This window comes from Pinus tabuliformis, chromosome 9 (assembly GCF_031772625.1).
Source record: "Pinus tabuliformis cultivar Carrire ecotype Pingquan chromosome 9, CPIR1, whole genome shotgun sequence".
NCBI lineage: Eukaryota > Viridiplantae > Streptophyta > Pinopsida > Pinales > Pinaceae > Pinus > Pinus tabuliformis.
The window spans coordinates 304212238-304237088 of record NC_142307.1 but is presented as its reverse complement, the minus strand read 5'-3'; the positions used below and the strand labels follow the sequence as shown (position 1 = coordinate 304237088).

The following is a 24851-nucleotide window of genomic DNA, read 5'->3' as shown; positions in this document are numbered from 1 at the left end:
TTCGGTTCTCATTCTCACTTACCACGGCTTTCCTCTAGGTTTTATGAAAAAGACTAATGTAAGATGCATCCAAAAGCCAAGAGGAGTTAAACTTGAAAGGGATACCTGGCTTATATAAATCACCTTTCACCTCCAGAAGAACCGAGAAATGATCAGAGAGGCCACCATCTCCAACCCAATGCCTGAATGCCTGTAGTTTCTCCGTCAACAAATCGCTTATTAAGAAGCGGTCTAATTTCTTCCCAATCCAATCATCGCCAATCCTGCGATTGCTCCAAGAGGGGCGCATCTTTGATGGGTTAACATCGACAAGAGGCGATAAGGCCAATTTCTGATGAATGAAAGCAGAGAGGGGGTCCGCTCTAGCATTAACTCCCCAGGATTCAGTCAGGCCCAACGAGAAATTGAAGTCTCCACCAATAATAAGATTTGGATGCGCCAAAAAGGACTTCGCAAAGAAAGAGTTCCAGAACTTCTCCCGCTCCGAATTAGGGCCATAGATATTCAGAAAAAGAAAAGGAATACAGAGTTCGTTGGAATAGAGTTCCACCGCCAAAACGTTTTCTGCTCCCCAAGATGAGATTTCACGTGCTACCTTCACATTAAACCCCAGTGCCGCACCTCCTGAGTGCCCATTAGCATCCACTGCGTGAAAACTCCATCCCGGCAAAAGTTTATGCAGACAGCCTATAATATCATCTCCTTTCCCAAGCGTTTCCTGAAGAAAGAGGATGTCAGGTTTATTCGCCCTAACCAGATCCTTCAGAGCTAGTTTTTTGGGGGTACTAGCAAGACCCCTGCAATTGAAAGATAAAATGATCATTTAAAACCTTCGGGAGGTGATTGCTTTGCTCTAAGCACCCCTGGCAGTGACAACTGCTTTCCTCCAGCAATATCAATGATAGCCTTCAGCTTGGCTTTCGATAAGTCTGACTTCCTCCCTCTTAACTTCTTTGGACCTATGGACACCTCATCCATTGCCAAACCGCCTGCAACTAGCTCTTTTCCTTTTCTGGTAGCTAAAGGCCTTAGATTGTAATGAGATTCACGTCCTCCATCTCCGGAATGCGTAGGAGCAAGAGGAAGGGGAGATGGAACCGACATTAAAACACTGTCAGTTGTGTTTAGTCCCTTCTTCGTGTCTGTCATATCTTTTGAGAGTTGACATAAACGATCTAACTCACCACTACACGACACATGCAAAGCGCTTGATAAGAGAGGGGATGAGTGTTTAGGGGGGGGAGGACAAGCCTGATTTAGTTCTTCCATTGCAATGACTGTTGAGACACCAGTTGCAGAGAGCTGATTTGAAACAGCAGCACTCGTTAACACCTCAGTCTGAGATATTCCAATGCCCTCCATAGGTTCTGATCCTATCTCTTGGACATTTGCCAGAGCTTCGGCCTCCTTGGACTGAAACTCTTCCTTCTGAGCAGTGATCTTCATTTGTTCCTTTTCCTCTGCCTTAAACCCATTTTTCCTCTGCCTTCGACGTCTACGATGACCACGAGGGCAATCCCGAGCCAGGTGACCGTATACTTTGCACCGGTGACACCTGAACGGGAGGTTTTCGTAGTCCAGGGTCTGGATGAACTCTTGGCCTCGATACTTTAAAAGTATATCACCCGCCAGACCTTCTGTAGGATTTAAACTTACCATAAGGCAGGCTGCGCTCCAGTCGTGTGAATGTAGATAGGATTTGTCAGCGTCAAGGAACTTACCCAGAGTATTTCCTATTGAGGAAAAAACCGAGTCAGTCCAGAGATGAATAGGAAGTCCCATTAGTTTGACCCAGACTGGAAACTCCTCTGATTTTTCTTTCTGGGCATCAAAGAGGGGCGTCCATTTCCTGAATAAGACAGGCCTCTTCCCAAGGCTCCAATGCTTTGACAACACCCATTCGACATGCTCCTTTTGTCCAAAGCGAAGACAAAACCATCCTCTGTCAAGAATCTTGACCTCCTCTGGTTGTCCCAGAGCTTCTTTCCATTCAGTCAGTGCCCATTTCTTAATGAAGGCCACCGAGAACTTCCTTCCACCAACTCTGCCGACAAGAAGGGTTTCCGATGCTTCCAACGCCCTGTCTATGTGGATATCCACTCCAAAGACACAACTGGGTCTTGCCTCCTTTTTCCTGCAAATTTTGGGCTTCTTCCTCTTTCCACCCAGATCCTCCGGCTTATCTCCTCCCTCTACAGCCTCGAAAGACTCAGAACGCTTTTCAGACTGTAGATAGCTGCCTTCGTTTGACTCCTCAGCCCTCCTGGAAACCCCACCCGCCGATCCTACCAGGTAACTTAGATTTTGACTTTCTTCTCCTGAAACTTTAACATCTGATCCCGGCTTTTCAAACGTCGAGGGCCGAGCAGAGCTAGGTAGCTGCCCTTCCCACATTATATTTCCCCCAGGACTCCGGGCGATGGCATCTGATACCTTAACTCCCGCATCCGCTGACCTTTCCACGTTTCCTGACAACACTGCCTGCATCGGGAAGAAATGTTGCAGGTTCTCCTCTGATTCTTCCAGACCCCAACATGCGAGGAGGTCTTCGGGTGACGGATCGATGTCCAAAGATTCCTTTTGGAGAAAGCACATCCGCACTTCACCAGCACCCAACGCCATCTTTGGCAGACAGAAAAAACAAACTCCCTAGAAGCTATCGCCTTCGGACCCATAGTGACTAACTCCAGGAACTCAGTCATGGCCGCCATGGAAGGCCGCGCGGGAAAATTTTTTTGAATAAACCCCCTGCATGCTCTCGGCCTCCTTCATCCCATTATCGGAAATTCACAATCTATCAACTCGACAACCCGCGGAAGGTAAAGGTTCCAAAGGTAAATACAAAAATTTATTTCAAAAAGCAATTTGAAAACATAAGCTTATATAACATATATGATCACATGTCTCTTTAATCAACCATCATGTGATTTGACCGCCACGATGTCTCCGCCATATCTTCCGCCTTCAATAAAAAATGGTCCAATGATTCCTTCATAACTGATCTCCGCTTCAAACTCCATAACTTGTACTTAACCGGTCCTCCACAGCTACACCTGTTAACGGTCAAATTAACGACGTGACCTACTTATCTACGACTCTCAAACCCTGACTGTTTATTTATTACATGCCAATTCTTAAGTTTTTCTCTCATATTCACGCAACCATACAATCATTCTATTTCTATATCCACAGTCGTTTTGTTTCCATATACCCAGTCACTCCATTTCCATATACGCAGTCATTCCATATACACAGTCTTCCTATTTTCGTATACACAATCTTCCTATTTTTGTATACACAGTCTTCTTATTTCCATATACGCAGTCATTCCATTTCTTAGACAATGAAAGTAATTTTGAAGGGTAACCAAGAATAGAGGATATGTGGCTTATTGTTAGAACTGAGCCCGTAGGGGTAAAATGCATGGAGAGATATCTGCAGCTAAAGAGAATGTTACAGAAGGCAGGATGGTTATGTTTTATTGAAAAATTTGATGGCTACCACAAGGAAATCACTAAATCCTTTGCAAGGTCATTTGATGGCACAAAAGTGGAAATAGGGGATATCAAATTTGCAGTCATCGAATCATTGATAGTAGAAGCAACATAAATCCCAAGACTAGGAGAAAGATGGTTTAAAAACAAAGAGTTTCATGATGAATCTTGGAAGGTGATTCTTAAAAACCCAGGTATGGATGTTACAGTCTTTAGAAAAGGGATTCCAATTTCAGCACTCAAAAACAAATGGAGTAGCATGTTGTTAATACTGCAAAAATTCATTACAAGTGAAGGAAGGTTTGGGTCTATGTATTTTTATCATATACGTTTGTTAATGAATTTTCTAGAGAATGGAACCCTCAATATTCCCTTTTTCCTTCTGAATAGTCTGAGAAGAATGGCAACCAATGTCCAAAAGAAAGTTGAATCAATAGAAACAACTCTATATCATCATGGATTAGTAAAGATTCTAGTTGAATTTCATTTGAGAAGTGTAGGGGATACATGGGAAGACTTCTTGGTAAGGAATTTCTTCCAAGATGCTCCAGATTTATCTGAGGGAAGTCCTGTTAAAAGAAGTAGAAGAAGAAATATCAGCATTAAAAGCTCCTCACAAAAAGATGATGCAGAGATAGCTCTTAAACCAGAGGTTAGGGAGCAGACCAAACAAAAGAGAAAAATGAAAGAAAGGGTTGAAGAAATCAATAAGGACATTCTTGAACCTTCATCACCTCAAGAGGATGAACAACTGCTCTCTGAAAGACTAACCAAGATCAAGGAGAAAATCAAGAAAAATAAGGAGAAAGGAAAGAGGAAAAAGGACACAAAAGAAGAAACCATAAACCTCCAAAACTTGAGGAGGAGCTCTAGAGTCCGAGGTAAGGTGAAGAAGGTGAAATCAAAAGAGGCCCAGTTTATAAAATTAGAGGAAGAAACCCCAGTTCAGTCCCCGGACAGTATTCCATTTGAACACAGTCCACAGAACTCTCCTCCATAGAATTTTGAAGGCAACCCAAGTAGAGCTCGTCCTGGCATAGATCCAATACAACAACAAATCTATGACTACATACAGTCATTAGAGAAAAAGAATACCTCAACAGATCCAGGAACTTCAGCTAATCCAAAGCAACCTGTCACCCCACAAGAAACTCTAATTAGCTCTCTCAAACAAGAAATTTTTGAGCTAGAAATTCTGAACAGGCACATCCAGAAAGAAAATGAAACCTTGAGGGAGCAGAACAAGCTGGAGAGAGCTATTCATGACAACACAATGCTACTGTTGTGGGGAAAAATGCCTATGCAGGACGATCCTATCCACCTAAGGTGTGACAGTACCTTAGCAACAAACAAGTACAGCTACACTGGTTTCTTCCTTTATGAAATGTGAAAGAGGGGAGATCGATAGACTTACCGTTGTCTTCCGTTTGTCCCTCGATCTAGATCCTCTTCTCTTTGGGTGTTCATAGCTACTTGCCTCCTCGCTTGCTCAAGAGAACAACTACTTGATTCCCACGAGATCACAAGAGAACAGTTACCTGTGACAAGAGAACAACTACTTGCGACAAGAGAAGAACACAACACAAAGGCAAATATTCATATTCATAAATGATTCAGGATTAGAAGTAAATCAAATACACTAATGCAATCATACAAAATACACCAGCATATAGGAAAGAACCAAGATAACTTTATTGATTGATAACAGGGTTCATGAAGAGATACAACCCAAAGGGCTCCAATCCAGCATCTCCTTCCCAGCAGAATGGAATTCCTTCTTCAGCTCCCTTCAAAGCATTAAACACCCAATGTTTCCAGTCTCAAACCAACAACAATTCTTTGCAATAACCAAATTCCAGCCCCTAGATCCCATGGAGGAGAGATCTATATATAGTTATTTTGGAGAGAGGATGAGTCAGCTTGAGATCTGAATAGTGTCCTCTCCCTCTCTCAGTTCTTGAGTCCACTTGGAGGTTCTTGCTTCCACTTGGAGATTTGGAACCTCTTACTCATCACCAGTCGAATTCCTTGATGCAAGTGTCATTTTGGAAGCTTCCTGGGCATTGACACATTGAGGAATGAGTCTGCCACTTGTCCAATTACGCTCAGCGCAGGTAGCCTTTGTTGGAGTTGACATTCAACGCAGGTAGATAGTGGAGCAGTTGACATTCAGCGCAGATGCTCAGTGGAGCAGTTGACATGATCCATAATTGGCTTGTTTTTGAGTGTTTTCAGGTGGAGAACTTCTGTGAATTGCTGTGGTTGGTTTGCCTTGTTCCTCTAGGGGTAGGAACAACATGTTTAGGGACTTAGGATCCCTTAGATTATGGACATTTCATGCTCCATGCTGTAAGGCAAAAAAATGTCTATAACAGTTGCCCCCTAAAGTATGAGGCCGTTTATCGGGTGAAATGCTTTATCCAGGAGGGTCTGAAGTTCATCCATTTGCTGGGAGGAGACCTGTAATAAGATACAATACAATACATTATGATTCATACTGCTTTCATGATCTAGCTGAGGCGGGCATTCCCATGCTCAGCTTTATAAATTTATTTTTGTACATAGAACAGACGATCGTCTGATGGTAGACTGATAATTTTGGCGAAACTATCATCCTTTGAGTAGGATGATCATCTGTTGCAATGATGTATATGTCAAATTTCTTTATCTTTCCTGAATATATATCGCATCCCGGATGGATGAAACTAGATCCGGGGTCTTCAAACTCGTTCGATCTTCACTCTAAGTACAAGTCGATCCATGTGAGAATTGCGCTGAAGTCGAACATGGAAAGACATCGCTTGATTACCGGTCAATGATGTAAACCGTTAACAAGCGCGAGAGGAATCACCGATAATGATAATGACCCTCAAGGTACTGCAGTACAATTCACGTGGTGTGAATAAAGGACTTGGCGTCGAACACCACGCAAAATCTTCTGGTCGAAGGTCATTGATGTATACCTGTCGCCGGAAGTGAGAAACTTGCCATTGAGGCATGCAAGCTTCAAAGTACTAAAGGGGTTGTTCCTAGATCAACTTCTTGGATAATGAGCTGATGTCGACAAGAAGCAATCCGTCACAGGAGGGCCTTAATGAATCCCACATCAGTGACACAGAACGGAGCTAATGATTTTAATGGAGGTGAAAACGATTTGTGACATATGATTCAGGGTGGCGGTCATGAATGGATGAAGGATAATGTATGGCAGTGGATGGGACCCGGTTGACTATTTCTGAACAACTTCTCTTGAACATATGGCAACACTGATGCGATGGATTGGTAGCATTACCCCAAATATGGATGGTATGGCGAGACCATGGTGATGTGACCGGTGAATGAGACAACCCAAACTGATTGTGGTACGGAGGAAAAGTGTCATGTTCAAGAGCGACCTGCTACCATCAAAGTTTTCTTGATTTTCTCCCAATTTTTCCCCAGTCATTGCTGACCAGTACCTCTTTAATTTTGTCAAGCTTGAGGAGGATAACATATGCTTGTTCTATAATCTGCCCTTCGGGCAAGCCCATCGCTATGTTTTAACGAGCCTAGCGATAGTGAAACTCGTTCTTGTCTAAAGACAAGTTTGTCGCTATTTCATAATTTTAACGAGTCTAACGACAAGGATAACTCGATCCTTTTCATTTTTAGAGAGTCTGAAAAGGTACATAAAGTTAACTCCAAAATTCCTTTTTCGTCATCTAATCCCTTAAGTCCGAAAAAGTATAAAACAATACAGAAGGGATGAGTTTTCGATATCTTTAACGAGCCGAACAAAACAAGCGCTCGATCTTTTTGTGCAATAATCCCTCAGGTCCAAAAAGATTAAAATCTAGAGGAGGGATAGCTCTTCCTGTCCTTTAACGAGCTGGAAGGCCAAAACTCGGCAATCTTTTCATATTTTACGAGTCAATTGAAAAGAGCTTAAAAAAGACTCGTCTTTTGAGGAACGAGTGATAAACAGGGATAGCAGCAGATTCCAGGTACAGGTTGGAATTTTCCAATCACGGCAGTGTCACAAGGATGGCTAGGCGAAATCACTCTTCGCAGCTGTTCATCAAAATGGGTAAACAATCATATGGAGGTGAACGATCGGCCAAATGAAAAGTGGAGGTGGCAGGTGCAAACACGACCAAGGCTTTAACGGCTGATGATATTACATTCACGGTGGTTATTTACCGGGGTAGGTTCATTTTTTAATGAGCTTGAACTCTGGAGGAAACTCTTGCTCACAATCGCTTTTCTATTTTTTAACAAGCATAAATTCCGCGTTAAAACTGCTCAGATCTTGCGTTTATTTTTTAACGAGCATGAACTTTATGCTAAAACTGCTCGAAAACCCAGTCATAAGATAAGAGTGTCTCATCAAGATTCTATTTTTTATGGAGCTTCATCTCACTAAGCTTTGCTTTTGATCCTTTCTTTATGCAAGTTTGGAAATGACTAATCCTACGAGTTTAAAGGGTTAGAGGTCCTAAAAATTTAAAAAACAAATAGTCGCCCCTTGCTTGCACTCCAAAAGGTTTGCATGCCCCCAGGTATAAAACAAAGTTTCAAGGTTACCTCTACTTCTCTTCCGTCAAAACATTTGTTTTAACGAGAGAGGCTTACCTCTTTCAGGTTACCCAAAGTTTGTCTCGTTACTCTTTCAAACAAAACACTTCCTCGGCAATGTCTACCGAAATAGACAAGTGTGAATGACTCTGGTGCCAAACACGTAACTTTGACAAAAGAATCCTATTCTAGAACAACCCCTCTTCCATCCACGGACGAGGTACGGACTAGTCATATTCTCCCGTGGAAACCTACCCTATACCCAAAGTTTTCCTGCCGAAGCAGGCCAGGACGCATGCCCCCTGGGTTCCAGTCATATCCTCCTGGATTACTCGCGCTCATCAGGAGGACGGACCGTGGGTTGAGACACTTCTTGCATGAATAGACCATTTAGGGATGGTACATGACTATTTGCGATGTGTGATCCGGGAAACGAAAGTTGGTGTACGAGCTTGACCATTCTTCCTTCATGCGGAAAACACATTACTCTAAAGAGTGAGGAGACTACAACTCCCATGCAATATATATAGTCTCGTCCAAGGAGTAGGTTATAATCCAAGGGTCCTTGAACGACCATCACGTTCATTTGAACGGTCTTCCCTTTCAATGTTATAGGCACATTGGGGAGGATCCCTAAAGGTCGACTGGTTCCTTTATCAAAGCCTGATAGACTTCTCATCTCAGGCAAAAGCGCTGGCGAACCAAGCGCTTTCCAAGCAATAGAGGAAAGGATACTCACAGATGCCCCCTCATCAATGATAGTGCCAGCCATTACCATTCTGTATATTTGACAAATAATTTTGAATGGTATACTGGCTGGCAACCGGGGTCTGCCTAGTTGGTTCCAATCAAAGGACACAACCAGGTTGCTTGGTGGTGGGACCGAATAGACGGCCGGATATCGCTCCGATGAACTTCCTTCCTGCGATAAAGGAATGGTGGCATTGCCCGCTTGATCATCAGAGTCAATGTTAATGAAGAGAATTTGGACGGTGTCGTCTTTATTCTCCTCTGTGATGGTGTCATTCGAAGATGGAGCCTCTGAAGGCAAAACCGGGTCAACTGCCGTATCAACCTTTTGACTTTCATCAGGCATGGATCCAGACGGTTCATCTTCAATGGCAGGTGCTTCGGTTGACCACTTGGACGGGTCAGCCGGGTTCTCAACTAGTGAGGGACTTGGCAGGAGTCTTTGATATCCAGGAGGGAGATGCGCTCGTGAAATCGGGCGATCTTCCAGAACTCTTTTTGCCTCATCTAAGAAGGGACAACGGTGGATGGCGTGATCGCCTTCACACAGTCTGCAGGGAAATTTAGCTTTCCCGCTCTGTCTTGGAGCTTCACTCCCACTAGTTGACAGTGAGCAATCAACATGGCTATCAGAGGTTGATGCTACTGAATTGTGCAAACGGGGGGACAAGTCCCTCAGTATCCGGGGAATACAGGGACAATCTCTATGGAAGTGGTCTCCCTGGCATATGACGCATGGCGATTTAGGCCTTACGAGTGCTGTGTGTGGATTTTTGTTAGATGACACTTGTTTGCCCCCAGTCGCCTTAGGCTCCTTCTTCTTCTTTTCTTTCTTCTTCTTCTCATTCTTCTCCTTAGGAACCCGGTTTTTTATTCGGCCAGTTCCGTCAAGCGAAGAGGAAGGAGGGGAGGAAGATGAAGTGGAAGGCTGGGAGGCAACTCTTGTCTGATCTAACTGTTGACTCGACTGTTCAGGAATGGTGGTATTCTGAACAACATTGGTCGAAAAGAGCCAAACTGGTAGGCCAATTGTCAGTCCTGGAAGCGACAATGTGGCCATGTGGGGCGCACCAACATCTCCCCAAGAGGAGAAGGGACTAGGATTTCCACCAAGAGGAATTCCTTGGTTGGTGTGCTCCATCTTTTCAACCTAAAGATCAACGCAGGAATAAAGGGTGATTGTTCCGTTTAAAATAAATTGTTAACGACGCTTTAGACACAACTTGCTTTTTCACTTTTAAAGAGTCGAGAAAAAGCTAAAGATGACTCTAGTCTCCTTCGATGTTTTAACGAGCCCGAAGTGACAAATGCTCGGATGGACTTTTTCTGTTATAGAGTCTGAAAAAGGCCAAAAGAAACTGCTCTGGAGCTCTAGGCAGAGGGTGTGCCAAACTTTTCGCAAAACCGCAGAATACTTTTTAGGGTACGGGCGGTTGATCTTCATGAATGCTGTGTTCACTGCATTGCGATCAGTAGGGCGGCCGACACGGCTTCCTAAGGATAAAAGATATATGCCTATAGGGGTCTCCCAATATATACGCGACGGTACGTGGGAGCACAATCCGTACTAGCGCTATCGTCCCTCAGGAGGAATCACCCACCTTCCACGAGATCGACAGTCACTAGGCTTAACGACGCCGGAACACGTCTCTAGCCTAGACCTCTATGTTGTGCGTTATGTTACAAAGCGTTGTTAGGTTCATTCAGTTTATTTTAGGTTGATCTTTTTAAAGTTTGCCTTTCAAGGTTCACCACGAGATGTATGATACAAATTCCTAAATGCAGTCTAAAGATGATAAGCAAGCTTTATTATCTTTTCAACTTTGAAAATCCTAGCTACTAAGGGAAAAGAAAAACACTATCTTTTCTCAAAGAGCATTCAGCACACTCTAATGCACTTTCCCTAAATCCAACATGCAAACTATCAAATGCAAAATGCACAATGCAGGTGTTTGTTTTCCACTTTCTTAGTATAAATGCATACAAAGAAAGCTTTTTGCACAACTTTGAATTTGCTTTTAAAATGATCAATACAAACAAGTTCACTTTTTCCGAAATCAGAGAAGATAGAAGAGATTACACTACTTAACGATTTTTGAAATAAAGACTTGTTTTGACACTTCAAAAGAGACAAATTCAAACCAATAAGCAAAAGTAAACCTATAATCAATCTGCAAACAGCCAATGAACTCTCTTCTAAGATCACAATCAATCAGATCTGAATCAAAGGCTACAGGATGACTACTTTACTCATGCAAAGGAAAACTGTAAATGACGCCACAAACACATAAAAACATTCACAGTCTTTTTGTACAAAAGGAGGCAGAATCTAAGCAAAGAAAAGGAGTTATCTGACTGGTACCTATGCTGGTTAAAGGCTGCAAAAAACAGAGATCAAAACAGGGCAATAGACAGCAGAGAACCCCAGCTGCACAAGGCTAAACTGGTTCAGCGCAAGTCCAACACTGTGGAGTTGACATTCAGTGCAGGTAGCCCTCACGGGACCTGCGTTGAAATGCAGACTGCCTTCACAGTGCCTGCGCTGAAGGAGAAACTCTCGTTTCCCCTGGGTTCTGGGTCACAAAATGCTCAAAAATCAACTGTTTCAGGCCAAATCAGAAACACAAGCAAGGTATAAATAGAGGGATGCTTTGAGAGGGTACTAAAGACTATCACAAAGGATCAACAAATCATTTGTGGATCTATTGTTTAGATCATAGACAAGTCCAGCAACTGGATCAAAGCAGCAACTTTCTACTTTGCATCCCGGAAAGATGCAGTTCGATAGTTGCTATCAAGTCTATGAAGTAAACAAATGACAGAAACACAAACGAAATGAACAAAAAAATTCTCCCCAGTGGAGTCGCCAATTTGTTGTGGGGAAAAATGCCTATGCAGGACGATCCTATCCACCTAAGGTGTGACAGTACCTTAGCAACAAACAAGTACAGCTACACTGGTTTCTTCCTTTATGAAATGTGAAAGAGGGGAGATCGATAGACTTACCGTTGTCTTCCGTTTGTCCCTCGATCTAGATCCTCTTCTCTTTAGGTGTTCACAGCTACTTGCGTCCTCGCTTGCTCAAGAGAACAGCTACTTGATTCCCACGAGATCACAAGAGAACAGCTACCTGTGACAAGAGAACAACTACTTGCATCAGTGAAGAACACAACACAAAGGAAAATATTCATATTCATAAATGATTCAGGATTAGAAGTAAATCAAATACACTAATGCAATCATACAAAATACACCAGCATATAGGAAAGAACCAAGATAACTTTATTGATTGATAACAGGGTTCAGGAAGAGATACAACCCAAAGGGCTCTAATCCAGCATCTCCTTCCCAACAGAATGGAATTCCTTCTTCAGCTCCCTTCAAAGAATTAAACACCCAATGTTTCCAGTCTCAAACCAACATCAATTCTTTGCAATAACCAAATTCCAGCCCCTAGATCCCATGGAGGAGAGATCTATATATAGTTATTTTGGAGAGAGGATGAGTCAGCTTGAGATCTGACTAGTGTCCTCTCCCTCTCTCAGTTCTTGAGTCCACTTGGAGGTTCTTGCTTCCACTTGGAGATTTGGAACCTCTTACTCATCATCAGTCGAATTCCTTGATGCAAGTGTCATTTTGGAAGCTTCCTGGGCATTGACACATTGAGGAATGAGTCTGCCACTTGTCCAATTACGCTCAGCGCAGGTAGCCTTTGTTGGAGTTGACATTCAATGCAGGTAGACAGTGGAGCAGTTGACATTCAGCGCAGATGCTCAGTGGAGCAGTTGACATGATCCAGAATTGGCTTGTTTTTGAGTGTTTTCAGGTGGATAACTTCTGTGAATTGCTGTGGTTGGTTTGCCTTGTTCCTCTAGGGGTAGGAACAACATGTTTAGGGACTTAGGATCCCTTAGATTATGGACATTTCATGCTCCATGCTGTAAGGCACAAAAATGTCTATAACAGCTACACTTGGGATTATGGTACAAGAATAATAGGAAGTTGAAAAGGAAAAATAAGAAGTTGAGCAGAACACTCATTAACCTCAAATACAAATTTCTTATGAGGAAGCCAAGGATGGTAGTCAGTGCAAAGAAAAGCAAGAAAAGGAAGTTGGATGTGTTGGCAGAAGTGTCAGAACAAATGCACTGGGAGGAAGAAGTTCACAATTTTGATTGCATGAGGACATGTAATGGTTTTGTAGTGGGGGTATGTTGAGCCTCAAAACTGCTCTTTCCCTAGCAACTCTTCTCATCCATTTTTCTTTGTTTTTCCATGAAGAAATGCATGCCTATCATCAATGACCAATATATATTGCCTTAAGGAGGAAATTTAATGATTTACATGTTATGATTTTATGTTTTTCTATATGAATAAATTTTTGTCTTTTAGCTATAGAACGCAGCGTATTCTGCGGCTACTTCCATGCTTTAACAGGTTCTGGGTGTTAGGAGGAGAAAATAAGTACATGGGCAACTTGGAAATCATCGTGACATGGATAGTGTCCTATTCACCTAGCCCAGGTCAAAAAAGAAGATGGTACAAGACTCCGGTCAATGGAGAAGTAAAATGTAGAGACCGAAGGAAACGAGACTCTGTTTTATGGATAATCAACACGTTTCATAGTGATGGGAAGCGTTATCTAAAACAACTTCCTGAACCCACGGACTCCAACAGCCATCTGTGTAACCGAATCCAACAACCATCATCTTGGATTTATGTATCCAGCAACCGAGGAAGAAAATTCTGTGCCTGTCTTCTATGTGTTTTTGGCTGTAGCTTATTTTTCTCCACAAACCGTTGCATAATTTTCTTATAAATACCAGTTTAAAGAACTCAGAAGGAGTTCAAATTTCCTCATGTATTAAGCTCAGATTACTGCTCTGTAATTTTAAAAAACTAATTTCCTGTGTTTTTTTAATATGAAGACTACAAGTTTTATGGATATGTGAAGGAGTTTCTTGGAGTTTGATTAAGCATGCATAACCTGATCAGTTGCAGAGGGCCCCTGCTCTGACTGAGGTTTTATTTTATTTTGTTTTGTATTTTCTAGTTAAACTGTAAATTCATCATTTCTTCTCACAGTGTCCATAATAATTTTCATACTAACCTTGTTTATAATGCAATTTTTATCATTTCATTACTAATGTAGAATAACTTCTTTCAGTACAAAATAGCTTCTTTTTGTTCAATTTATTTCTAGTTTTTATCAGTAGTTAGAAGTTGAAATTCAGTAGTGTAACGTAGTTTGTTTCATTTACTATTTCACTAGTCTTTAAATTTTCAATTGGACTGATCAGTGCCATTACAGTTCTTGCCATTTTATGACTAGTTTATCGACTCATGGTGATAAATGAATGTTTCTAAAGAGCCCTTCTAGTTGATAACTCATCTTAAACTAAGTGGTTGAATACTTCATTCATACAATGAGTCTTTTCTGCATTTTTGCATTTATTTTCTCTTAGAATAATGAAGTACATAATTTCTCAAAATGTCATCACAAGGAGATTTTTCTCCCAAAATTGAGAGGCAAAGTAACTAAGCACTTCATTTAGTTTTGTTTCCATGATACATTAGACATTAATTTCAATTTCACTTTTAGTTTTAATATTTCATTTGGTTTTGTAGATTAGACATTAGTTGCAATTTCACTTTCAGTTTTAGTATTTCATTTAATTTTGATTCTGTAATTGATTAGATAGTAGTTGCAATTTTACTTTTTAGTTTTTAGTTCATGATTTGGAAATAATGATAAGAACAGAAATAGAAACTCTGTTTTCATTTCTTGATTAAACTTTGCTTCCAAATCTTACTTAAGCTCTTTTAATTCTCATTTCTTTAGGTTCTTGGCAGTCTTTATAGAAGTTAGATTTAATATTTTGCTATTTACATTGTAAATCATTAGGGACTAAAGGACCAAAAACCCCCAAAACAACATAAAACACAAAAACAATGAAGTAAGAAGAGTCATCTAGCACAAACAATGCACTAAACTTCATCAGTTTACGACCTGGATTTATAATTTATGTAGAGCAATTTAGGACACTAAATTGACCAAACACTACTCCTTTATAATTTTTTAGTTTTTTAATCATTTTTTGATTTTCTTACTTGTTTAGTTTGGTCACTTGGTGTTAGGATATTCCGACACATAGGATATAGTTAAGTTCAACTTGGTCTAGTTTAGAGTTAGGTATAGAGTTAGGTAAAGTGTGTTTCTTTACCGTTGTACATATTGTAACTTACAATTCGACGGTCACGATATGTAGTGATCCGACGGTTCATTCTCTCCTCGGTATTACCGACACTTGATCCGTGGCTTGACACCTGATTGGTCCATGAGTTCTATTTAAAGCGCATGGAGGGTCATTGTTCGGGTAATCCGTGCATGAGAGAAGCTTATGTAAATTTTCATTCTTTGATTAATAAATTGCCTGTAGTACCCACGTTGGGACAGGCCGTGGACTGTTTCCCTCCTTGCACTTTGAGGGTTTTAACCACGTCAAAAATACTGGTGTATTGATTTGAGATCTGGTTGTGAGCGGTGTCCTTTTGGTGTTCTTTCTGAGGAACTTACCCTGTAAATTCCTACATGGTATCGGAGCTATTTGAGGGCCGCGTCCGTTGGTGATCCAAATCTGAAGCCGGTAGCACTGCATGCGGCTGTCGTTTCTTAGATCTGCTGTTTCTGACTGCTTTCGGGCCGAGAGGACTGCTCTGTTGCGTTCGGAGCATCTGTTCCAGTGAGGAACCCCTTTCGTTTCACGCGAAAAGGTTTCCGGTAGCCCTAGCTGCGTCATTTTTCAGATCGGGAGGTATACAGTGTTTTTTTGCAGTTTACTGTTATTTTCTCTCTGCTTATTTCGGTTTCGGTTTATTTAGCCTTTTTTTTACCGGATCTATACCTTTCATTTCTGCGTATGCTCTTTGCCCTGCGACTCTGTGTGATCTGGGCAAATCAGAAACAGAAAGGAAGGATTTTTCTCATGCGTATGCTCTTTTCCCTGCACCTTAGTGTGATCTCGGAAAATCAGAAACATTGAGAAAAATATTTAGTTTTTCGGCTAAAGCTAACTTTGAGATTTTTTTTTTTAAATTTCTAGTTTTTTGGCTAAAACTAACTTCGAGCCGCAAGGTTCGTTTTTCTTTGCATATTCGTGTTGGGTTTTGTGTTTTGTAGGGAAAAAGAGCTTTCTCAAGGCAAGCACGCAAACCAAGGCCCCCCCCCCTCTCTCTCTCTCTCTCTCTCAAATTTTTTGTATAGATCAATTGGTTCAAAGCTATTTTAAGAGAGTAGAGGTCTTGGGTTCAAGTCTCCATTTTGTGGGGGCGGATTTTTTCATTCCCGCACATTCGCGCACTTTGCTGGCAACTTCAACAAATTTTTTTCAAAAAGCCATAACTTCTTCATCCGGAAGCCTTTTTCAGAGCCGTTTTTTTTAAAACCGCCTATTTTTTCGAGATCTATCCATTGGAACACTTACTTTCAGCATCTTCAGCTTCATTGTTTTAAAAAAAATGGAAAGTCCATGCCAAGTCATTCTTGACAGCACTAACTACTTCCAATGGGTAGCCTACATGGAAGATTTACTTAGAAGTAAAGGTCTCTTCAGAATAGCCACAGACCAAGAGAAGAAACCAAAAGATGAAGACAAGGTTGCAAAATGGGAAAATAGACAAGATCAAGCACGTGGTTTGATAGGGATGTCTATTTCTCCTGATCTTAGATTCCACATTGCAGACTTGAGACTCCTCATGAAGCATTAGAAAAACTCGCTAAAGTTTTTGGGATTAAAAATGAAATTAGAGCCCATCAACTTGAAAATGAGTTGCTTACTTTGGATCCTAATAATTTTTCTTGCATTGAAGATTTCTTGTCCAAATTCAAGACCCTTAGATATCTCTTGGAAGGTGTTAAAGTTAAGAAAGAAGATGGTAACCTTATTTATTCCATCCTTACTAAGTTGGGACCAGCCTACTCTGTATTTGTTTCCACTTTCCATTCTACAAGGGAAGCTTTCATTTGTCAAGGAAAAGACTACAAGGCCCCTTCCTTTGACTCCTTTTGTGATTCCTTAATAAGAGAACAAGAAAAACTCTTACACCTTGGTCTTCTTAATCTTGGAAACTCTTCCACGAAAGCGTTAGCCGCCCAGCAGCAACCAAATTCAAAGAATCCTAAGAAGTCATATCCTCAAAAGAATGGTCCTAAACCATCTCAGCCTCAAAATGAAAGATCATTTCAGCAAAATGATAAGACCAATAAAAACAAATGGAAGAAGACTGATAGACATTGTAACTTTTGTAATCGAGATGGCCACTTAGAATCTAAATGCTTTAAGAAGATGGAAGCCTTGGAAGCCGCAATGAAGAAACATAACATCCATGTGGAGCCTACTTCAACTTCAACTTCCGGAATGGCACTTTCTGCATGTCATTGTCAATCATCTCAGTCTGGTTATGCATTAAATGTATCTTCTTCTTCTTCTCATTCTCATGAGTGGCTCATTGATTCTGGAGCCTCTTGTCACATGGCCAAAAACCAAGCCATGTTTTCTTCTTTAAATGATTGTAACACCAAAAATATATATGTTGGTGATGATAGATCTCTTAATGTTGTAGGGACTGGAACTGTTCATCTAGACAATGGTCAGTTTAATGATGTATTATGTGTTCCAACCTTATCCTGCAACCTTCTATCTGTCTATCAGATAACTCATTCAGGTGAAGGTAAAATTGTTGAATTTTCACCTCATGATGTTGTAATCAAGGATCTAAAAGATCCTAAACAGATTCTAGCTACTGGTCTTGCTGATGATTCCAAAAGGTTGTATAAGTTTCACAACTTTGGGTCATCAAATCTTCCCTCAGTATTTGTTGCTCATAATGATGAAGTGAGCAAACTTTGGCATGAGCGATTTGGTCACTTAAACTATCGCTCCCTTCAGCATCTATGTAAAGAAAATATGGTGACAGGTCTTCCTATGGTATCTTGCAGAGATGGTGTTTGTTCCGGATGTGTACTCGGAAAACATCATCGGGACAGTTTTGACAAACGTGCCTCTTGGCATGCCTCAGCCCCTTTACAGCTTGTGCACAGTGATTTATGTGGTCCTCTTCCTGTTGCTTCATTCTCTGGCTGCAAGTACTTCTTAACTTTCATTGATGATTTCTCCAGACGCACTTGGGTATACTTCTTAAAACTCAAGAGCGAAGTATTTAACACCTTTTTGGCCTTCAAAGCCTTTGTTGAAAAACAATCTGGACATCAAATTCTTAAGCTAAGAACTGATAATGGTGGAGAATATGTTAAAAACACATTCATCAACTTTTGCACCGAAAATGGAATTCAAATGCAACATACTGTTCCATACACTCCACAACAAAATGGTGTAGCTGAAAGGAAAAATCGCACCTTAAAGGAAATGGCTAATTGTATGCTGCAATCTAAAGGACTCAGTCTTAGTTTTTGGGCCGAAGCAATTAATTGTGCAAATTATATAATCAATCGCACTCCTACTAAGGTTCTAGAGAATATCACTCCAGAAGAAGCTTGGAGTTCAATTAAACCAGATGTAAGTCACTTTCGTGTGTTTGGAAGTGAAGCATGGGCCCATATTCCAGATGAAAAGCATAAAGCTTTAGAACCTAAGAGTGAGAAATGTACTTTTGTTGGATATTCTGAAGATGTAAAAGGCTATAGACTTATTCCATTTAAGTCCAAAAATGTTATCATTAGAAGAGATGTAAAATTTGATGAAAATAAATCGGCCTGCGAGCCTAGTCCGGCGGATGTGCCACCTCTTCCTATCTCTTCTACTTTTGAAAACATTTCTTCTTCAGATGATGAAAGCGAGGATGATAATCCTCCCCCACCTTCTCAGGATCCTCAACTTCCAAGATGGGTCCGTGCTACTCGGGATGCAGCAGGTGATCTTGCCGGTGATCCTACAGATCAGCGACGTACACGTTCTCAGTTTGAAAGAGCCTCTTCTTTACTGGCTCAAGCTCCAGTAAATCATGATCCTGACACTTTTGCAGAAGCTTCAGGCCATCCACATTGGGAAGCAGCTATGAATGAAGAATATCATTCATTGATGACAAATGATACATGGGATCTTGTTCCTCTACCAAAGGGACGCAAACTTGTTAGATGTAAATGGGTTTACAGAACCAAGTATGGACCAGATGGGAAAGTTGATAAACATAAAGCTCGTCTCATTGCTAAGGGCTTTTCACAGGTTGAAGGCATTGACTACACTGAAACCTTCTCCCCTGTTGCCAAAATGAACTCTATCCGCCTTGTTCTTTCCCTTGCTGCCTCTTTAAAATGGGAAGTCCATCAGATGGATGTTAAATTTGCCTTCTTGCATGGGGACTTGCAGGAAGAAATCTATATGGAACAACCCATTGGCTTCATACAAACAAACTCCAGCCTTGTTTTTCGACTTAAGAAATCCCTTTATGGCCTCAAGCAAGCTCCTCGGGCTTGGTATGCCAAAATGGATAGCTTTCTTTTAGAATCTGGCTTTTCTAGGTGTCATTCTGACAATACTGTCTACACCAAGAAAGTGGGCAACTCTCTTATCATCCTTGTTCTTTATGTTGATGATCTTATTCTTACTGGTAGTGATCCCAACCTTATAAACCATGTGAAGTCCAGCCTTAAAAAGAAATTTGAAATGACAGACTTAGGACACTTACACTATTTTCTCGGTCTTCAAGTCTTGCAATCCAAGGAGGGTATTTTCCTTTCCCAGTCCAAGTATGCTTGTGATATTCTTCGTCATTTTCACATGGAAGACTGTAAGCCAGCCCCTTCTCCTTTTCAGTCTGGAGTCAAACTTTCAGTCTCTTGTACTTCTCCTGAAGTTGATGCTACCTTATACCATCAACTTGTAGGAAAACTCTTGTATTTAACCCATACTCGTCCTGATCTTTCCTTTGCTGTTGGCCTTGTTGCTCGTTTTATGCAAAACCCCTGTGAAAGTCATTGGAAAGCAGCTAAAATAATACTTCGTTATGTTCGAGGTACAGTACAGTTTGGGATTCATTACAGTGCCAAAGCAGCTCCTCTGTTAGTTGGTTTCACTGATTCTGATTGGGCTGGTGACCCTGATGATCGGAAGTCTACTGCCGGTTATGTCTTCACTCTTGGTTCAGGACCTATTACATGGGCTTGTAAGAAGCAGGCTGCCATTTCTCTTTCGTCAGCAGAAGCAGAGTATCGTGGTGCCGTGGAAGCTAGTAAGGAAGCCTTGTGGCTTCGTCAGATCCTATCAGAGTTTGGCTTTGAGCAGCAACATCCAACCACACTTTGGTGTGATAATCAAAGTGCCATTCAGCTATGCAAAGATCCAGTCCAGCATCAGCACAGAAAACACATCGAACTACACATGCACTTCATCAGAAAGCTCATTCATGACCATGTTCTTGAAGTGCAATATTGTCCAACAGATGATCAGGTTGCAGACATCTTCACAAAGGCTCTCATAGAGGCGAAGTTCACTAAACTTCGATATATGCTTGGAGTTCAGGAAGTTGTCACTAAGGGGGGATAGGCTCTAGTGCCTCCTTCCTTCTCCTATTGTGTCATATTTGTAAATCCTTCAATCCTATCCCAAGTTGTTCTTAAGGGGGGATGTTAGGATATTCCGACACATAGGATATAGTTAAGTTCAACTTGGTCTAGTTTAGAGTTAGGTATAGAGTTAGGTAAAGTGTGTTTCTTTACCATTGTACATATTGTAACTTACAATCCGACGGTCACGATATGTAGTGATCCGACGGTTCATTCTCTCCTCGGTATTACCGACACTTGATCCGTGGCTTGACACCCGATTGGTCCATGAGTTCTATTTAAAGCGCATGGAGGGTCATTGTTCGGGTAATCCGTGCATGAGAGAAGCTTATGTAAATTTTCATTCTTTGATTAATAAATTGCCTGTAGTACCCACGTTGGGACAGGCCGTGGACTGTTTCCCTCCTTGCACTTTGAGGGTTTTAACCACGTCAAAAATACTGGTGTATTGATTTGAGATCTGGTTGTGAGCGGTGTCCTTTTGGTGTTCTTTCTGAGGAACTTACCCTGTAAATTCCTACACTTGGATCATATATATGTCTGGTTGTTCCTTGGCTAAAATGTCTCGAGCTGCATTGACTTTAAAGGAGGTGCCAAGGCCACAACAATTCCAAGAGACCACTATCATTATTTACTATTGTGTTGGTGTGGTCCTCCCTTTCCTCTTTGCTGAGATTTTTCATGACTTCTTGTTGGTTTCCCAAGGAATGAATCCATTAGTTGTTGCGTTCCTAGTGCCATTTCTTTAGCTGCTGCTTCATCTCTGATTTCTTTATTGGATTTCCTTCCCACTTTTTTTTGCTAATCCCAGGCTTGGGGGATTTCTTTGGCTTTATTTCTAGTTAGAATGCTATCCATTGAGGGAGGAGGTGGAGAGGATATAGGGTTGGGGGAGGATATGAGAGCTAAAGAGATGGGGTTTGAAGGTGGGGATCTGGGAGAGGGTGGGCCAAAAGAGTCTTCTAATGGCTCAAAAGGATTCAGAGTTGTGTGATCAGGAGGAGTAACCTTCGTTGGAGGCTGAGAGGTTGTTTCATTTGCTTCTTGGGACTGATAGATATTTGATGCGGTCTGCTTATTGGTAGGTTTTTTCCTTTTCACCTGTTCCCATGTAGGTTCTTGTTCTTCTACATTTTCATGCTTTATTTTTTTAAGACACCTATTTGCAAAATGGCCATACTCGTGATATACCTTGCATTTAAATGGTATTTGCTCGTAGTCCAGCTACTGAATGTGCGTCTAGTGATCGACCTTGATCTTTATTGCCTCTGGGTGGCCTTTTCCGAGATCTACTTCCACATATATTCTTACGCACGTGTACATGTTGTCTTTTGGCTCATATCTGTCAATATATTTGCCCACTGCGTTTCCTTTAGCCATTACAGATTCATCTCCCTATCAATGAAGAGGAAGATGCGAGAGCCTGACCCACACAGGCATTACATTTGGGACATCCATCTTCAGATCAAAGTCTGGCGTCCACCTGTTCAGGTATAAACCTCTAGAGTCCATGAAGTAAGGTCCGTTTCTAAATATTAGATCGCTGTCCTCCTTTGTTTCAAAGAGAAAGGTGTAGTATCCCCTTCCATAGAAGAGTATTGCTATCTTGCACTGTGTGGTTGCATTCCAGTTTCGTTCCACCCATTTTTGCACTGATTTCGGTGAAGGCCATAGCCTGTGAACTGTCCAACAAGTCTGCGTTCTACTAGAGAGATGGCTGCTCTTCTTGGAAGTGATGGAGGGAGAGAAATATCTGGGATACTTTCAAGTTTATTTACAATTTTATTGACTGATGGCCTATTCCTTGGAGCTCCATTCTCTGCGATCAGAGATGCGAAGGCTTCTGCGTTTTCTTCATTCCCTGGTTACGTGGAGGAGTGGGGATCTCCCTCCTCCTCAGAGAGCTGCATGGTCTGGTTTGCCTCAGCAGTAGGAGGCTACCGAGAGAGGGATCTACAGGGGCAGTGGTGGCTAGGTCAGTGCAGGCTCGGGCTGGGCTATTGCGTGTGTGAAAATTTCTAATTAATATTAGTCCATTAATAAGATTAAAAAGTTATCAGAAGTTCATAATATTGATATCCAATTACAATGCTATAAATAGAGAACCCTTCAACTCTCATAGGTAAAAACAAGATTCAATCCAAGTTTTATGGGTCGTATAAGGTATGAGGAAAAATGGGTGATCTTGATTATGCACCATACATTCCTAACCACAAAAGACTCCTTTTGTCTTTCATTCCTCTTGCTTAAAAATAAATTGGGCAATGAGTTGGTTACTAAAACAAAGATCCCATTAACCAATGAAGAGTGAAAGATGATATTAGAACTAGATGGAATTTTGTAGGTAGATGTGAAGAATATTTTCCTGATTGATCTGAAAATGGGGCACTTAGGCGTCTTGTCTAACTTACAAGAACCTCTTCCACTTCCAAAACTTAAATATTCCCAACTCCTTATGATTAACCAATGAGTAATTAAATATGTTCTTGAAAATAAGGTGTATGCTTATGTCTGTTTTAGAATTGTTTAGGTGCTTTTAATAGGCTGTTGTTATGCTTATAAAACATATATATAACAATAAACAATGCAGCAATAAAACAAAACACAAAGAACAACAATTTAATATGGAGTTCACCCAAAACTCTTGGGCTACATCTCCTTGAGCTCTAGTCAACTCAACTAGGCTCTCTGGGATTATGGCAAAGTCCTTTTGACAAGCTCTTGGCTCAAATCCATTGTTTTAAACAGAAACAATGAGTTTAGATACCATTTTATCCCTTGCTCTTGAAGCTCTCGGCTCTGGCTCTTGGCTCTAGCTTCTTTGGCTTTCTGCAACCTTCAGCCCTCTGGCTTTTCACTTGAACTTCAAGTGACCCCAAAGGCTCCCTCATCTACTCTGCGTAGTAGCTTTTCAACTCTCTCTGCTCTCTTGCAACGACCTTCTGCTACCTTCTTCCTCCTTCTGCTCTCAATTGTGCTCTCTAGCTCTTTTGAGGCATCTTCCGGCTTTTGGCTTCCCGGGCCATTTCTCTGCGGTTCATTGTCCCTCTGCAGCTCTGTCGCTTCTAGAATGCATCATTGCTGTAAAAACGCTTGCTGCAGCATGGCATTATGATCTATAGCTGTTACAGAAAGAATCAGGGCCGTCTTATAGGCATAAATCCAAGAATTGAGAAAATTTAATTACACAGACATTTTATGGGAAATACATTATCAGACGTGTATTTCAGACGTGAAACTCCCTTTAATCGCCCCTAAATCCCTATCGGGTCTGCCCCTAGGCATTAAATCGCATCACATTAGTGTATTGGGAAAAATCCCAAATACATGGGAAACACTGAAAATCTCGACAAAATCCTTTTATCGGACTTGAAATTATATCGCGTCCACCCTATAATCATATCGGGTCCGCCTTTGGCTGCTGACACACTCTACACCGTTGATCTGCGGGATCTCTGATCCAACGGTCCATATGCAATTTCGGGCGGCTTAGGAATACAGAGGTTACCCGCCCGAAAAGGCGATTTTCCTCTCTCCTCCACCAGCCACGTGTCGACCAGTCAGTGGGATCAGGTGGAGCCAACCCAAAACCATTTACCGCTTGAGGCTCGCCCGAAATCCGCCGTTATAGAACTCAAAATCATAGCAATTGGGCTTATAAATCCCCTTCGGGTCTGTTTTATCGCTTCAGCCGTCATTTCTTTGTATTTCAATTTTTTCACCAAAAAACATTAATACACAGAAAATCCGAATTTCTAGATTTCAAAATTTGTACATTTCGCTTATGAAATCCATTGGGTTTGGAAATCACCAATCTCTGATTCAATCCTAGCCGTCCATTCCTCTCATGATCCAATAGCTTAGATTTCATGTAGCGATCGCTAATTGCATGTCGCATTGCACACGGCCCAGGGATTTTGTACTTCGCCGATGCCAATTCGCCGATCCGCTCATCAACGATCGGCATATCGCGTGATCGCAATTGCCGATTCCATGGTCCCGATATCGCATGTATGTATGCCTCCGATCCGATTGATCGAATCGGTGGATTAGAGTTTCCTCCGCCTTTGATTAAATCTGGCCTTTGCCTTTTTTCGATGCGATTTCCCTTTTTAAGGGTTTTTTTCCATTTTTAGGGGTTTTTGCCTCTTTTTCCAAAGAAACAGGGCATCTTCTGCATGCGATAACTTCTGCATCCTAAGTCCATTTTAGCCCATTCAAGTTGCAGTAGATTTAGAAGGAAAAGATCTCTACAATGGGGCTATTTCTAGGAACTTCCTTGGACTTTCATTTTTCCTCTGTGAGGACCACTTAGACTTAGGAGTCTATCCAAAATCCATTTTGGATCACGCCTTCCCACTAAAATAAATTTTGGTCTCCAAAAGACTGATATATTGATCTGAGCAGTAAATGAGAGTAACAACACCCTCTTCTTTTAGCCTCCATACACTGTCCTTGCATAGTGTCTCTGG

The 24851-nt window shown here is 41.4% G+C and overlaps 1 protein-coding gene across 1 annotated transcript; it reads right to left on the bottom strand.

Annotated features, from left to right (window-relative positions):
• Positions 1 to 34: 34 nt before the first annotated feature.
• LOC149148433 (uncharacterized) lies at positions 35 to 823 on the bottom strand. The gene has a single exon (XM_089442172.1). The coding sequence runs from the start codon at positions 821 to 823 to the stop codon at positions 35 to 37; it is 789 nt and encodes a 262-aa protein (XP_089298298.1).
• Between the last annotated feature and the right edge of the window lie 24028 nt (positions 824 to 24851).